We start from the raw sequence: 17,254 nt of genomic DNA on the forward strand, positions 1-17,254 counted from the left end.
CACCAGCGTCACATCAAATCTAGTTCATTTCTCTAGTCCTTTCTCCTCCAGCAAATATTTTCTTTGCAAACCTCTCCTTCGGCTGCTTTATTCTTATTTCTAGGAACCTAGTCTGAGATACGTTCATCAATGTTCCTCCAGCAATTTCAATTCCTTTCCACTGCTCCATTTCCTCACCCAGTCGATCCCTGGTTTCCCTCAAGTACTGATGCTCATTTGCCCTCCCATAGCTTCCCCGAATTCCCCAGTACCAACCTAGTGGGGTTTTGCTTATAAGCATTCATTATGGGTCACATTGTATCTTTCTCCAAGCTATCTGGGTTGCCACACCAGAAATTACTGAAAACACAAGTTTTCTTTCTCTGAAGACCAGTATTTATACTTGTGACAAGGAAAGCTAAAAGCAGCAATAAAAAATAATATAAAAATACATATTAAACACAAGGTGGAGTCTTCCAGAACTTAGCTGTTAATATCTAACAATTCTCCCATAATATCGTCACAAAGCTTAGCAACCCCATCCAATAAGGTTATTTTACAGATTTAACAAAAGGCTCTCATGGACACCTATCACGTCTCCAGTACACTGGGAGACTTTGATTCAAATCACAGACATGCAATAGGTTCACACATAAATGATTACGAATTTTTAACATGAGCACAGTATTTTCCTTCCACCCTTATTTTCCAACAGAGGCAAGGGTTTGTGGAAGCCTTCACAGTCAAGTCTTTCCTCAAGAGAGTTCTGAACCTGAGCAATTACAGCAGAAAGCAGCAGTCAACTTTCAGAAGAGCTGACAAATAACACCAACAAAATGATGGAGGATACACAATGAACCATGATGGAAAGGCAGCTTCAAATTTCTATACTCTAAAATGCAGACTGGGTCAGGCAAAAAAACAAGGAAATGCCGAAATAAGCACCAGCAAGAGAAAGCACATTAGAAATATTTTCAAAGCTTTTGGAAAGATACCATTAAACACTATCTCCTCTCCAAAGCTTTATTGGACTATGCTAGCCACAACAGCAAAAGCAAATGTTCGCCTAGAACAGATATAAACAAATCAAACCACCAAATGCCTTGATCTAATCCTAAAAAACAAACAGTGCCCCCCTCCCCAAACCCCACCTGTACTTCTAATGACTCTTTAACCAAACAAAACAAAAACACCACCAAGAAAAACAACCAAATATTCAGAGGTTGTTTCACTGGTAAGAACATTAAACAAGCACTTTACTCTTCATATGTATGCATTTTGCTTATGGGTTAAGAGAGATTTGTTGCAGTAACACAAATTTACTTGAGTTCAGAATGGTTATATTAAAAAGACGATTCTAATTCTCTCTGTTTTCAAGGAAATACTAAAATTTCTTAAGAATTCTTGGAATTCAGAGTATATTTTGTTCATGAGTCATCTTATATTCCAGGCATCAAGTGGCTAAATGTCTTGCTACTCTGCCTCCACCAAAGTCCCCTCCAGAATAACTTGTATAAACATAGTTAAGCTCACATTTCAAGTTACTGTGAATACTCAGTTCCCACAAGTTTTATGGTGTAATTATCAAATTCTTACACAAGGCTGCACTTAACATTCACAGTATTATTCTAGAAACTACGTAGTTTTTCTGTTTAAGTAACCAAGTATGTTCTACTTCTTGTAGCTGTTTTATATAAAAAAATATTCTTTGGAGTTAATATTTGTGGAGCCTTATAGGAATGCTAGGGCATTAAAATAAAAATTCAATACAGTAATTTTGCTAAGTATTTTTGAAACTGAGCTACAGGACAAACAAGAAACTCTGTACAGCGCTGATGGGCCTGCATTACCAGTCCAAAGTAAACCCAGAAATTTAACTGCTCAATAGCTCCAACTCAAAAGTCTACTATAGTAGACGTGCTGTTCCTCAAGGGATTTTTGCATTTTCCAGCTAACGTTATGTCCAAACATACATACATCATGCAAATTGCATCTTTTGAAAATAGGAAGTTTAAGATTAGGGGCCAATGTCAGCTAGACAATTCCACAAAGAAGCCTTTTTGGTAGTTAAGAAAACTTGCCTCAATTTTCCAAAAAGGAAAGTTATTCTTTCTCAGGCACTAGCTTGCAAGCACTGCTCCTCTTTTCTTTGCCTTTGCTGTCAATAAACAAACAACTAAACAGGAACTCTTCAGGTCAGTAGGACAGAATTTCATAAAGCTCTTCTTACACTGAATAGACCAAGGAACAACATGCCAAGTTTTATCATGTTGATCTCATGAGGGAGGTTGTGAATTAACAAACATTATCTCAAACTACCATTAATAGTTACTGTAAATTCAAATCATTTTGACCAAATATATCAACGTTTAGCTGTATAAAACAACATGCAAAGCAACATCTTCAAGCTTTCCTTTCCCAAATCCACTGACAAGACAAACTTGAATAAAACTTGCCATACTAGCACTTTCATTTAATATAAGGCAAGGTTTATAGGGAGAGAGAATATCTTACAAGACACAGCTGGAACAAACAGACAAGCTCTTCAATCCTGTCTTCAGCTCTGAAACAGAAGCAGCAAATTCCAACCCAAGCTCAGGCCAGGAACAATTTTTTTGAGCTTAACTTGATTAAATTGTCAAAGTGCTTAATTTTTAAGAGAAAAGGATGGTTGGTCCTGTGGAGCAAAAGGGGAGGTAAGCAAGAGGAGATAAAAGTTACCTATCTACAGGTGGTAATCACCCCTCCCCCCAAAAAAACTTAGATAGCTAGACTGAATTATACGGAAAACTAAAGTTCCATTAAAAACCAGTAATTACCGAGTCTGATTTCTGATATTCAAAAGAAATCAGAAATTTCAACTCCTAGGTTCCTCCTTTTAGGGTATTTCTTACAGCTCCTCTTAGAATCACCACTACCATCAATTACAATTCAGCATGTTAAGGTACTGCTAAATGGAATATATAAGTATAGAAGTGCTGAAGCTGTTATCTCTTTTAATGTATAGATTAATTCAGGTCTAACTCACTTGCTTATATGCCACACATATATCTTCAACATTATTAGAAGCAAAGTGCATTAAAATTTTCAGCGTAACAGCTCAATCAAACCTGTAGTGACAATACACTAAATGGTTTTCATTATATACTTAAGCCCAGGAATATGAGCTATACAGACTGAGAAAAGCTTACGTTGATATTTTCTAATTGCAGTAGATGTACTGTGTAATAGGATTTGACGTCTTCAGATACTAGCCTCACACGGAAACCTGTTTCACTGAATGTCATAACTTCCTCTTCTTTTGTTGGCCAGTACTGTGCACACTTCACCTAATTTATTTTTTTAAAAAAGGAGAAGAAGAAAAAAAAGAAGAAAACAAAAGAAAAATCTGGTTAAGTATCCTAGTATCTTGGGCTTTGCATGAGCAGATTGTGAGACCCTGTTATTCAATATAGTAGACTCAAGTACCTGCTCCCAGTTTGAGGAATTCTCCAAGTCCATAATGTTTACAGCCAAGTTACTACAACTGTTTCAATGGCTATTATGCATTCCAGCTTTATCTGTTTATGCTTTCTTTCATTGCAGGGCTAGCATGTTTTGAGATATACCTTAGCCCTTCTCCCTCTCCCCCCTCTAGTTCTCTACAGTGAACACAGATCTTTACTCAGCTATTTCAACATTTCCCCCCTCCCATTTTTGACATGCACACCTGCACATTTACATAACTGATGTAACACATCCAGTTTTCCCAAGGCTTGTTGAATACTGGAAGATTCTAGTGAGACAAAAGAATGAACTAACAAAGCAATGCAAAACTATCCCTTGCCCTTTATCCCTCTTGCCCTGCACTCTTCTGTAGGAAAATTTTTGCATAAGAAAATAAGTGACTTTTTAATGGACTAGTCAAATATTTTTCACTAACAAATCTATTCTGAAGAAAAAGCATAAACCTCAAATGACATGCATTTATAACTAAAATCCACAGTGGTTTTAGGCACATTAACAGAAAAACTACATCATAAGAGAAGATTCGTGTATTCTGCACATATACCACCAGCTGTAAAGAATCAAAAATAACTAGACCAGTTTGACAGCTGCTGGGCAGCAGCTTGTCTTCATTGTTACAAACAGTTAAGATAACTATAAAACAAATATACTACTCTGTTAGATTTAGAAGAAATAATCTAAAGATACTTTAATTCAAACTTGTTTTTTCACCCTCCATTTTGTTCTGGAGCATCTTACACTGGTTCTACTCCATCTTATTTCTATCTGTACATCCTCCTTTCTCAGGATGTTACTTTCACCCTTCTGGATGTATATTTATTGGATGCTGTTTTCACCAAACTGAATTTTGTGTTTTAGCTACATCACTTTAATGTTATATTAAATACATTATGCTGTACACCAGTGAGAAAGTCTGTTAGTTCTTTTAACATACCAATCAAACATTGTTCAACTGTATTAAAATTATGTGGCTTACTTTACAACTTTAGGCCTAATATTACTTACCGATTCTTTTTCAACAATTCTGTTCAGCATGACAACTGCTTTGGTTTGTTGTTGCCATACCATTAGCCAAAAATGACAACATGTATTAGGTAGTGGACCCTGTGTAGTAAAGAAAAAAAAATGGGTGGGAGAATGTATAGGCAAAGCAGTGTCTGAACACAGTTAATAGCTCACTGTGTGAAACAGGAAAAAGTCTTCCTCTGAAAAGTTTAAACAAATTATTAATAGAATGATAGAAGTGACAGGCAAGAAAGTAACCACACTGCACAGATCATTCCAGTACTTAAAGATTTTTTTAAAAACAACAACAAAAAACCCAAACCAAAAAACCAAACAACAACACAGTAAGAACTCAGAGAAGGGATGTTTCAGTTCAGGCATCAATACTATTGTGCCGTTAGAAGAAAAGCTACTGCAGGCACGCTCAGAAGGTGCAAGATGAAATAAGGGGTAAAAGTATCGTTGCAACCTATTTCCAAAAGAACTGAAGAGCAAGAAATATTTGAAAAGCTTTATATGCAGTAAACTAGTCATACTTCAATATTCAGCTTTTTCTTAAAAATAATGTGTTCCCAAGTAGATCAAACAGGCAGTTAGTATGAGATATTTATAACTCACAAAGAACCATCCAAATACAAATTAAGACTACAAATTCTGCCTCCCCCAGATTCTCAACTCCTAGAATAACCTAATAATTGGTACTACTGACCTGTGTTAAAATATAGTATCTCAGGGCTTCTTCTATGACCACTAGGCTGGCATTGATATAGTCATTCTCAGTGTTCTGCAGTTTCACACGACTATGATCATCTAAAATTCAAAGAAAATTAAGAATTAATGATGCATCCATCTTGATGAATACTCTCTAACAGGCAACTTGAGGTCTGACAAGCAATTAGAAATAAATTCTGCAGTACTAACCAAATAGCAAACTACAAATATACATGAAACTAATTTCTCATGTAACTTTGGTAACTGCCTGTCTCATTCTCCCCTCAGCATTCCATCAGAGTAATTTCAGGCATCTATTAATAGAAGCTGCTCAGAAAACTGGAATCCCCAGTCATCTTTAAAAAACAACCAAACAAAACAACCCTCCCTCACATGCCAAAAGATGCTCACAGCCATCCCTCAACAGCTGCATTTCCATAACACAACACCACCACAACCCACACCAAGCAGCACACTGTCCTATCACACCGTATCACTCCATTGCATGGGTTTCCTTGAAGTTCAGAACTCCAAGATTTTTGGTCAAGTTTCATAGGTTGACACAGAATCATAAAGTTAAACTCACACAGCCGCCGCCGCCCCCCCCCAATCTATTTGTAATAATTCAAACCAAGCTTTGATCAATTTAATTTTCCCTGTAATTTATTGTTTAATACTATACAAATTAAAAATACTAAAGGGGCACATGCAGAAATGTGCCTATTTAACAAATCTTCCAATTAAACGAAGCCTAATCTAATTACACAGTTTCAGTCTCTCACGATTACACAGGCAAGACAGAAGATTCCCCTATTTATGGCAGAGGCAAGCAAAGGACTCCATGTAAAATTCTAGCATTAATATGAGAAAGATTATCAGACTGTCGTACTAAAACATTGCATAATAAAAAGTCACGGTGGCTGTTCCTAGAACCTTTTAGTATCTGATTTATCACCCTCTAGGAGACATTTAGGTAATCAGACTTGTTCACAGTAAGTAATCCTTCAGCCATTTATTGGAACTGTAGTAAATAAACAGCATTTTTAGTTTAAAATTTGTACACAACTGCCTGCCAGGAAATGACATCCAACTGACTGCAAACCTCCTGAAGCTCAACCACCTAGACAGACTGTTTATGAGAAGAGTAAATAAAAACCAGCAAACTAAAATCAATTTAAGAGACTTCAACACATTTCAGAAAGAGATGGAAGAGATTCCATAAAGAAACTGACACAGCTGAGAGTGAGTTACAGTGCAATGCCAGTTTTTAACCTACATTCAACTGGTCTAACCCACAAAACTCATTCAGGGTGCAGACTGACAGCACAGCTGCCATTAAAACGTCAGCCCACTTTTTCCTCTCCCATCTCTGCACCAAAAGGCTAACTTCCTTTTGACAAGCATCTTGGGAAATGCACAAAATCCTTGAGTTTTGACATGAGCAACTACCAAGTATCACATTCAGTGCAGCTATGATAGCTGAACTCAGACTAAGTCCCTATATCACAGCCAGTCTATACAGCACAAAGCTTATCTAAGAAATCCATGAATATGACCCCAGATAGGCAAAAAGCTGATGGGAATCAAAAAATAGTTACTGAATTAGACTCTTGTTCTATGGACCGCTCATGTGATTTTATAAATACTTTCCATATGTTTTGAATCCTGGGAAAAGTACATTTACTAGGTCTTGATCTGCTTTTATACTCTCCCTCATCTATCTGCTATTGGCAACTGTCGAAGAGGATCTTGCTGGATTCAAGGAAAGAAGTCAACAGTAAATTACTTTTTTTTATTTTTCAAGGACAGATTTGGGGTTGTCATCCTACCTCCTTTAGCTGCTAGGTTTTATATGCAGTCACATACCAACGTGCAGAGAACAGAAATATGCTGCAAACCTATTTTTAATACAAAAGTATGAGAAAGTTACTGGTTTAGTCTGTTTTCATTAGCATTCCAGCTGTAAGGCAACACCATCTTGACTTTCAGGAGTCTTAAAACAATTTATGATACATCTCTATGAAGGAAAAAATATGATCAAAGCCAAGACACAGTAAAATTAAGACACATGTGCGTTTAAAAGTAAAATATATCTCCTTGTATTATTTTGTCTGGATAGGAAAGTGTTACTTTTTCCTTTCATGTATCACTTTATCTGAAATGTTTCTGCTGGAGAGAAACCAAGACCTTTGTAAATATTACATGTCATTTGCCAACAGGAAAAACTTAAGATCTTGTTATAGTAAATCACACATACCGGTACTAGTGTTCTCGGAAAGATGACGTAAGCAAGCACTGTTAACAGTTTAATCACCCAGCAGCAGCTGCTGTATTGCTGCCAGTAGGAGATAACTGCCGAGGCCCTAATGAGGTTTCCTACTGTAACCTCTACACACATTCCAGGCTTATTTTTTCCTTCTTATAAATTATGCTTTGTAAACACAACAAATAAAATTCTGAAAGTTTTTTTAAAAGCCCCTTTAACAACTAATTCTATGCACAGACAGCCTCCCTTCTCCTCCCCAACTAAAACAGAGGCGATCCTACAAATACACTGGCATACACTCCACGGGACACAGAAAGCCATTAGAATATATCGATTTCCCTTCTTTCAAGGGAAAAGGTTCCTAAAGGACGCAATGACCTAGAAACCTCATTCAAGCCCTGGCTTTCTCTTCTGAATTAGATGAAGCAAGCCAACTTTTGACAGCGAGTTAGCTGTAACATATTTCCCGTATGTAAATCATTTCCAGTTACAAAGTACTTCAGATTTATATGAATTATAAACCTATCTTAAATCTTATCTTAAAAGATTTATCTTAAATGTTGCCATGCCCACAACAGGGAAAATATAGTACTCATTTTCTGAAGTGCTAATTCCCCTATTTCAACAAACTATGCAGCCTGAAAAGGAAGTGGAAACCTTAAAAATGCTTCTCATTCTGGCTTCTGCACTAAGAAAACTACTCCCAGAACGACCCTGTCTGAGAGAAGCAAACTCTTATTACCCACTTCAAGTGAAACCCTGTCCCACTGATATCACTGACAACACCCCTGCGTCTCAACTAAGGCCAAGACTTCACATTACGTGTCGATTTGCTCACTCCCTGCTAAAAAGAAAATGACATATCCAGTTAAAACTGAGATACGAAACTTTTGCATTTTACATCATACAGTTCTTGCAGTTGGTTAATGAAAGGTTTTTATTTGAAAACAGCTGTGTTTCTAGAAGTGAAACCACTGTGTAACTTAAAAATTATCCTTTATCCAAGAGATGTCTCTGGCTCCCCAAATATAGAGCTATTAACAACAAAGGAGGGTGAAATGCTGCTTAGTGGTTAAAGAAAGTCATAAATAAAACATGTAGCCATAAGCCATCCCAATGCCCCAGTCTGACCCTTTCCCGCCTACCAGCAAATCCCCTTCATGTCACTAATCTAAATCTAGTCTATCTGAGCTGCTAAATTATTCAAATCACAATACTCTGTCACTAGACTTACAGTCTCAAGTTTCAGAGGCAGCCTAAGGCAAAGGAAAGGCAAAGTGACTTTCCCCCACCCTGTCACTGGTTGTATGCAATGAATGCCACCATATTAATCGTGGCCTAGCTCATAACTGAAATGTATGCATACTGAAATATATGCATAACTACTGCACAGGATCCTTACGCTTTTAAGCAGGACTGTGGAAAAAAAAACTTAAGATACAATGAAGTTTAGATCAGTATGTGCTATAAAATTCCCCTCTTCCCCAACCCCAAAGAAAGAAGTATCTCCAAAAGCAGCACGCTGAGTTTATTTATACTCAGTTTTTCTGGTAACAAGATGTTTTAGAGAATCGTTAGATAACGTCATAAAAATCATCAGTGTCAGCTGCTAATATGGACAACAAGAAGTGCAGGAGGCTTATTTTGGACAGATCATCTCCCTGTTCTCAGCACATACACTTGAAACACAGGACAGAAAGGGAACATTTTTGCAATGATAATTAATCAATCAGCACTATGTGCAAAACCATCCACATCAGCTCCAACTCTGTTCCCACAATACCCTTCATGTTCCTCTCTCCCTGGTATACACTCTATGTCAACTATAAGCCTATGGTTGAAAGGTCCAACACAGAGTCTAGTAATGGCCACAGGAAGAAAACAAGAGAAATCACTACCTCTCAAGACCCTCCAACAGCAACATGATCTACCGGTCAAAAATGTTCAGATGACCTAAGAAACTGGGCTACACACATTACAAAGGAAGGCTAAAGATAAAACTGCGTAAACCCCCATCTACCCTCCAAAAGCGAAAGAAAAAAAAAATCCTGCCAATTTTGCCAAGGGGAATTTCCTTCTTGCCTCTAAATCTGGGAACACAGTAAGCAGATCTCTAAAGGTGTTTACAGTCAATCTGAGACACTAGACTCCTCTGATATCAACTAAGGATAAGATTTAGAAGGAAAGTAATAACAGAAATCTTAAGAGTTTCATTAAAGTTATCAATAAAGAATAATAGCCTCACAAGTTATTTTCCTCTCAACAATGTTTTCTGAGAAATGGTTTCATCTGTCAGGAAATGACTGGCTGTCAAACCAAACTTATTTCAGATTAACTTCCTGTTTCAATACTGCTACATAGCCAAGATATTCCTCTCCCTATTCTAGACTAATACCAAACTGCTAGGCTGCTATTTTTTTTGGCTAGGCAGTAACTCTTGAGGGGTTTTACCCAACGGAACTTATATACACCATAGCTCTTTAGCCAACAAAATTGGACACTAACAAAAATATTTATGAAATTGGAGACAATGTGAAACTCAGCTGTAATGGGCAAAGATGATTAGCCTTTCCCAGCTAACAGAAATCAACTTTTACCTAGAAATGTATGTAACAGACACAAATTGGTTTCAGTGTGCATGTCCTGTGTATTATGGTTGAAATGGGGCAAGCCAACCCAAAACATTTTTTCCTGCACTTGTAATTGACACCTTTTCCATAAGACAGAATAATCTTTGCATTTCCTCTTGCAGACATACCACCTCAGATTTTAGACTGGCTTGGCTGCTATCTAGATTAACAAACCATTTTCTCACTGCTATGGAGAAATAAAACATTTTCATCAAATTATGTCTTATGTCTTAAAATATGTTTAAGTAGCTAGATCTTGAAAGTTTAACTGCTAGCTCTGAAGGCCTTTGACTATCAGAGAACATTAATATTATCACTTGGTTTTCATTTAAACACTGTTAAAGAGCAGTAAAATTTGCAAAGTGAAGGACTGAGATGTTAAGATTGCGCAAGACCGAGTCCTCTTGCATTTCTGCAATGCCAGTTCCTCACATACATGCGCCATGATTAGATGTGTTCACCACAGTGACCAAACCAACCGCACAGCTATTACCCCAGCTGCTTTGAAATTTAGGTAGTGCTATCTTGGAATGTTATTTATCATATATTCCCTTCCAGGTCTCTTTCTCCTCCCAGCTCTCACCATCATTACAGAACAATTATGAGTCATATTTGAAAACACACAGATGTAAAATTCAACAGGAATTAGTTCAAACACAGTGTTTTGCTCTGTTCTCCTCATACAGCCTTGCTCCTAGTGCCCAGTTCTGCAGGCTATCTTGGTGGCCCAATTCAAACCTCCTTTCTTTCATAAACGCTGAAGACTGAGACATGCTTCATGAAGTTCATCACCTTAGTTCAGTCATCATGTCACAATACATGTCAACTAGCATGTAATGACTCTAACCCCTTCCTGAGCTCAACTACTACCTTGAGACTAGATTTTATCTGTCTCCCTCTGCTCTTGCACAGGGTCCAGGGACTAATACAATCACATAATTAATTTCCTCCTGGCTAAACAAGCATTTCAGAAGCAAGCTTTGCCATGGCCAGGGCAGAGCTGCTTGGTACTCTTCACTACTGTAAAAGGCATGCCATGATTAAGGAAAATTTTGAGCTCAGGAGATGAATACAAGTCACACCTCTAAGATACTATCGCAGGTGTTATTAGATGCTACTTAAATAACACAATGCCTTTTTATTTATTTATTTTAGAAACACTCTTTTTAAAAGGAAAGAAGAACCACAAATATGTTGAAGGTAAGCTGCCACTCTCTTCGCAGTAGTGCCCAAGAAATGAAATCCATGGATGGGAGAAATGGTAAACACATGAACACAACTTCTGCCACAGAAGTTGTACAGGACATCGGACCCAGGAATAGAACTTGGATCTCATGGAGTCAAATCCAATTTCCTGCCTTCTCTTCTTACAACCCCCATCCCAATTTAGGTATGAAACAGAAAGTTAATAGAACATGATCTACTTTACCACAGCTAAGATGCTAATGCTGGGCTGTAACAGGACAGCAGACCTGGGACACATAAGTACCTCTGCATAGATCAACAAAGGTCCAGCAGAGGCCTATGTCCCTTTGCTGAGCATACAGCAGAAGTTAATAAGCCTTGGCTAACTTGAGGTATCTTCTTCAGAGCTGTACATTTCTCAAATAGACCATACTGGGGAATGCCACGCAGACACAGCAAAGAGGCTGTGCACTGAACTCTTAAGTTCCCTTTCATCAGAGTGCAGTATTGAGATTCAGCATTAAGCCAGACTGGATCCATTTGGTGCGAATACACTGTACAAGTTAGCATTCTGGCAGCAGGCTAATGAGCAGCACGCAGCGCTGCATCTGACCAGCATGACTCAATCCGAGACCCTTTCCGTGCAATTTTGAGAAGTGCTATGCACATGCTGTTACCACAACTTTCAACTGGAAACAAGGAGTTCAGCACTTCTCCAAATCTTACAATAGGTATACAGATTAGGCGCTCAAACAAAAAGTCCCAGCACACCAGCAACCCTTCAAAAATTCTAGATCCAGTAACAAGAAGGCTTTTATGAGCCCTTGGTGCTCTGGGAAACTTCGTACTAAAGAACACATGAACATTTAACCTGTTTGAACTTCAATATTCTGCAGAAAAATTAAGGCTGTACTAATTTTTTTTCCTAGTCCTTTTGAAAGTGATTTATGATAGCTTTCTCCAGCTATAACTACGTATTGGTAATCTTTTGCTCACATGTCTTTTTATGATGATTTTGAATTACAGTTTCTAAAGTAAATGCTGTTGAAAAAATTCTGTAACACTTCACTAGCAAAGAAGCTGGTAAAAAAAAAAAGCTGTCTTCACCTGAGATATAAGATCATTATGTCAAAAAGACCATTTTATGGCAGTTAGTAAAATACAAAGTAGTCCATACCATATCTACTTGCATTGAGAAAATTAAAGAACAACTTTATGCATATATTCTTCCAAACAGACAAAAACAACAAAATCTCAAGTATTTTTTAAAGCAACAGTAGAAATCCAGTGGCATTAATCCACACAGTCTTATAAATGTGCAGAATCTTTTAGCCCAAAAGGAAGCTGTGTTAGTCAAGGCTTATTAACTTAATTTCTGTGCTCAGCAGATGTCGATTTTTTTTTAATGACAGATAAAGCAATATTAAACAAGTAATTTCCTTATGAGAAAAATATCTTTATAATATTACTTTGCAGCTCACAAACATTTACCTATATGCTAATAACTATGATTTGCAATCATCTCTCGTTCACCATCCAGCACAATGAGTTTAACCGGCAGACTTTTCTCCCTTCTGTTATACACATTTGTGTATGTGTTACGAAGAACACATTTACCACAGGATACATGCCTACAGAAATAAACAAAATACAAAACCTACAATGACCATGATTTATTACCTACAGTGTTTAAAAGTAAATCATCTAAGTAAAAAGTCTAGCAAGTTTAACGCAGTAATTACAGAAAAGATACTTACACGGACTAACATCTCTGTATCGGTTTCGATTTCTGTTTTCTGGATATTTTGCAACTCTGTGAGGATAGTCACTGGATTTATGTCGAATTTCCTTTAAAAGATAAAAAATGCAGTTTAGTTATAGCCAGTAAGCTGATTAAGGTTAGTGTTCTACACACCCTACTGTAAGACTTTCAAGCTTATTAATTAATCAAGGTTATTAATAATTAACATTTTTAAACCAATCTTTACCACACCTAGTGTTATTTTCACTCAGAAAATGTGTGTCTCGTTCTTGGCCAGGCTGTTGCCATTTAGATGTTCCCACACTTGGCTAACACCACCAAACTAACATAAGTGCAATTTGGTAAGCAACTGATGTAGCAGGAACAAAGGGGAAAAAACGCCAAATATTTACTATGCTTACAGTTTACCTCAGGCTTGCACGTTATCTCCCACAGTAATAAGAGATTCAGATAGACAGAAGTAACAGCAGTATACTGCTAGCTCCTTTACACCAACTGGCAGCATAAATCCCCACAAAGGTAACTGAACTAGTTAATGATTTTATGGCTGCTGTTAACAGCCACAAGATCATTCTTGGTGGTTTGATGGTTCAACCCATACAGCTGTAGTTAAACACAACCCAATATGAAGCAACAATTCCAGACTCACAAATATCAATGCGAAATCAACAGCCTGCTTCACCCCAGGCATTAATACAAACCTTTCAATAGTCTGCATTTGGAAGATATTCAAGCATACTCATTTACACACTATTTTAAGGAGCATACTGTTCACATACTCTGAATGTTCAGTTTTATTAGCTTTTTGCCTCCGAGTGTATCTTTTCCACAATTTCACTAAGATACACAGATTCACCTTATGCAGACAACTGAAAAGACAGCTGAAGTGCTATTGATGAGCAGTCTCCAACAAACTGAACTATCCCTTTACATCTCTGTACTGATGCCATCTCAGCAGACATGTTGTACAACATAGAATTAACAATATTTTATTTTGAATTCTCCTTTTGTTTTTAGATGCTGCTGCTACATGCGATCATTATGTCCCAAAGAGCATTTAAACTTCTCTTTACAACTAAGCATTCTTTGGTCATCTCTATGTTTCCACTACCTTCTTTGTCTTCTCAAACTTCCTAAATAGTCTATATATTCCCAGACAACGAACACAGCCAAAAAAGGACTTCAGTGGAAATGTAACATACATAAGGAAACTCCATTTTTTAGCATCTGGTGTGTGACGTTACTTAAGTGCAGTGCCAACCTGTAAAGAACCTAAACCACAAAGTGGAGCAGCAACTGTCAAGCACCAATGCTCTACACGTTTGTATAAAAATCTCTTGGTCTATTAGACAATCAGGTTTTTTTATTTTGATACAGCACACTGGAACTTGTCTTCTCCTCTAGTTTATATGGCTTACAAGCTCTGGGAGCAACCACATGCACATTGAATAAATGCATCTGGCACACATTCACAACCAAGTTCCCATGAAACATAAATTTCACATTACTCCATAAACAGGATGCAACATATTTTGTTTTTAAAATCACTGGCACCCTCTGTGCACAGAAACAGACCTGTAATTTGGTCAAGAAACATTAAAACAGCTAGAAACACTACTACAGTGATTGGGGGGGGGGCAGGGGGGGATGGGGGACGACTTGCTAAAAAGAATTAAAGCTAAGGAAGTTTAATGACTAGTTCTAAAATCAGTTTTCCCACATATGATCCAGCCATCACAAACTAGAGAAACAAACCAGATGCCAGATGTAACATAAGGCATATTACACAAGAAAAACTTGCACTGGGGAAAAAAAAAGTAAAAATTACTATTATTTATTCAGTCATTAATTCAGATTGGATAGGAGCTAGCTCCAGGAGTCAGCATAAATATTCCAAGCTTTAGAGGATTTTACCGCAAGTCTTGGCAAATTCATGGAACTGAAGGGCAAATACACAAAACTGGTCTCAGCAGAAGAATAAAAAAAACCTTAATACCCAACTTTTTTTTTTTTCCCCAGAGAAACTTACACTTCTCTTGGCAATTATGTGTGTTTCTTATACAACACTACCACAGGAAAATACCTTCCTAAACAAAAACTCAGTGTAAAAACAAGTAGTCAGCCATTAGAGTATTTTCTACAAGTTTGCACTATTTAAAGACATCATTTGCTATTTTCTCTTTATGTTATTAAGCAGATCTGTATTCTCTGGTTTTAATATAAACCAAATGTGTTAAGTACCCTGAAAAAATCCTGAGTTTGCAGAATCTACAAAATCAGGGAAACATAAAATTTCTAATACAAAAAACTTTATTAAAAAATATTTTATAGCATAGGTGTAGTAAAATTAGGAAATCCATATACAAAGTTTAGCAGAGCTTAATATACAATTTTCTCTTCAGTTTACTTCTCCAAGTACAACTAAATAATATGAAAATTACTTGGGAAAGCTAACCTGTTCAGTCTGGATATACCAGATGTAATGTGTGTGTACTTTTCTACCTCATGAAAAAATACTGGTTGCAGAACTCTTCCCTTACACTTTTATCTCATTAACTTAGCACAGTTTATTTCTGCTATTCCCTGTTAAATTCAAACCGCAGCTCAGTTCCATAATACATGTCTAAAGATAATGTATTTGAAATACACGTAAATCAAACACACCGCTGATTTAACAGAGAAAAAGCACACCTTAAGGTTAGTAAAGAGAACTTTCATTTTCGGTTGTTTTTCCTCATTTGTGAAAGAGCACTGTAAAATACATACTGGCTCAAATAACTGCTCTAGTATTATAAGTTTATACATAAAACCTGTTTTATGGAACTGACCCAAAGACTACTATTGCAAGTTAGTAATCTCGTTGTTTCCAGAGAAAAAGGGCAAGTAGCATATTTTCTGAGAGATAATCGTGCAGGCCTCCTACAGACGCCAAGCAGGTGAAGGCAGCGGTAACAAGCGGGTGAGGAGGGTGAGCGGGTGCCTGAGGAACCGCTGCGCAGCGGTTTCAGTGGCAGAGCCGCGAACCCAGGGGCGATGGCGAGCCTTGGCCGGATCGACGTTATCAGGTATGACTTTCCACTCTGCCTGGAAACCGCGGGGAAAACACCCTCGTCCGGCTCAGATGAGGCCGCTCGGTTAAGCTCTCAGCGCCTAAGCCGCCACTGCCCTCCGCGCCCCGCCGCCAGCACCCGGCTGAGGGGCCCCGGCCGCCGCCGAGCCCGCGCAGGCGCAGTGCGCCGCCGGCACCCCCGCCGTCGGCCTGCGCGCAGGCGCAGCGGCGCAGCACGCCGCACAGCGCCTGCGCGCTACTCCCCCCTCCCGGAGAGAAGCCGCGGCCGCCTCCCGGGAGCATGCGCGGCGCCTGCCCGCAGTTTCGCTGCGTGCACCTGAGAACGAGTCGCGGCCCAGCGACTTCCGCTCCCCGCTGAGGCAGCACGTACCGGCAACGCGCGCTGCCGGCTGGCGGCCCTCTCCCCGTCCTCCCTCCTGGCGGGGCAGAGCCGGAGCGACCCCCTTCGCTCACCAGATAACGCGCCTGCCAGTCATTAGCGGCATCGGTCTCCTGGAACTCCCGCTCGATGATGGCGGACATGGCGGTGGCGGCCAGAGCGCGAGCCTGCCCGGAGGCCGGCAAGCTCCCGACCCCTCGCGCGCTGCCCACCACACGGGAGCGGCGAACGCGCTCCGCCCCGCCGCCGCCGCGCGCGCACATACGCTCGCAAGGGGTCCCGCCGCCGCCGGTGCCAGGCGCATGCGCGGCCCTCGCCTCCGCCCACCGAGGGCCGCCGAGACCACGCCCTCGGGGAGGAGGGAAGCACCTGGGGTGACGTCACGGGGCGGGGGGGGGGGTGAGGAAGGGTGGGCGGGGGGCCGCCCTCAGGCCGCCCGGGGGCTCGGCAGGGCCGGGGCGCCTCAGCCCGTTGAGAGGCGACTTCGGTCGGAAAGCGGTTAGCAGCCCTTCGTTGTCCCAGTGTCACTGAAAGGACAACGCGCGGGCAGGCCTCCGGGAGTGAATGAGCGCTTCCAGCCAGCGGTCCCCGGCCCGGTTCAGCGCGGTGCCGGCCGGCGGGCGGCCCGTGCCGGCCGGCCTGCCCGCGCCCTGCCTTCAGCTGCTTGTTTTAAAAAGCAGAAGTAGGAAAATACGAGCGTGTCGGACAAACAAATCACGGCAAGGCTTGCCGTCTCAAAAGCAGAAATGCAGAGGCGCGG

General features: G+C 39.6%; 1 protein-coding gene across 5 annotated transcripts in view; it reads right to left on the reverse strand.

Annotated features, from left to right (window-relative positions):
• The window catches only part of PTPN2 (protein tyrosine phosphatase non-receptor type 2), a 34,324-nt gene extending 17,628 nt beyond the window's left edge, over positions 1 to 16,696 (reverse strand). For 2 of the 5 annotated variants that reach the window (XM_076330027.1, XM_076330025.1), the window contains exons 1-5: positions 16,569 to 16,696; positions 13,041 to 13,131; positions 5,201 to 5,301; positions 4,492 to 4,590; positions 3,171 to 3,308 (exon numbers count right to left, since the gene is read on the reverse strand). In XM_076330027.1, coding sequence (XP_076186142.1) covers positions 3,171 to 3,308; positions 4,492 to 4,590; positions 5,201 to 5,301; positions 13,041 to 13,131; positions 16,569 to 16,637 — 498 coding nt within the window. In that variant the 5' untranslated portion in view covers positions 16,638 to 16,696. Of the gene's footprint in view, positions 1 to 3,170; positions 3,309 to 4,491; positions 4,591 to 5,200; positions 5,302 to 5,412; positions 5,477 to 13,040; positions 13,132 to 15,736; positions 15,847 to 15,873; positions 16,168 to 16,568 lie in introns of those variants that run through there. The other 3 variants (XM_076330030.1, XM_076330026.1, XM_076330028.1) reach the window with 3 other exon arrangements.
• Between the last annotated feature and the right edge of the window lie 558 nt (positions 16,697 to 17,254).

Source organism: Aptenodytes patagonicus, chromosome 2, assembly GCF_965638725.1.
Source record: "Aptenodytes patagonicus chromosome 2, bAptPat1.pri.cur, whole genome shotgun sequence".
NCBI classification, from domain to species: domain Eukaryota; kingdom Metazoa; phylum Chordata; class Aves; order Sphenisciformes; family Spheniscidae; genus Aptenodytes; species Aptenodytes patagonicus.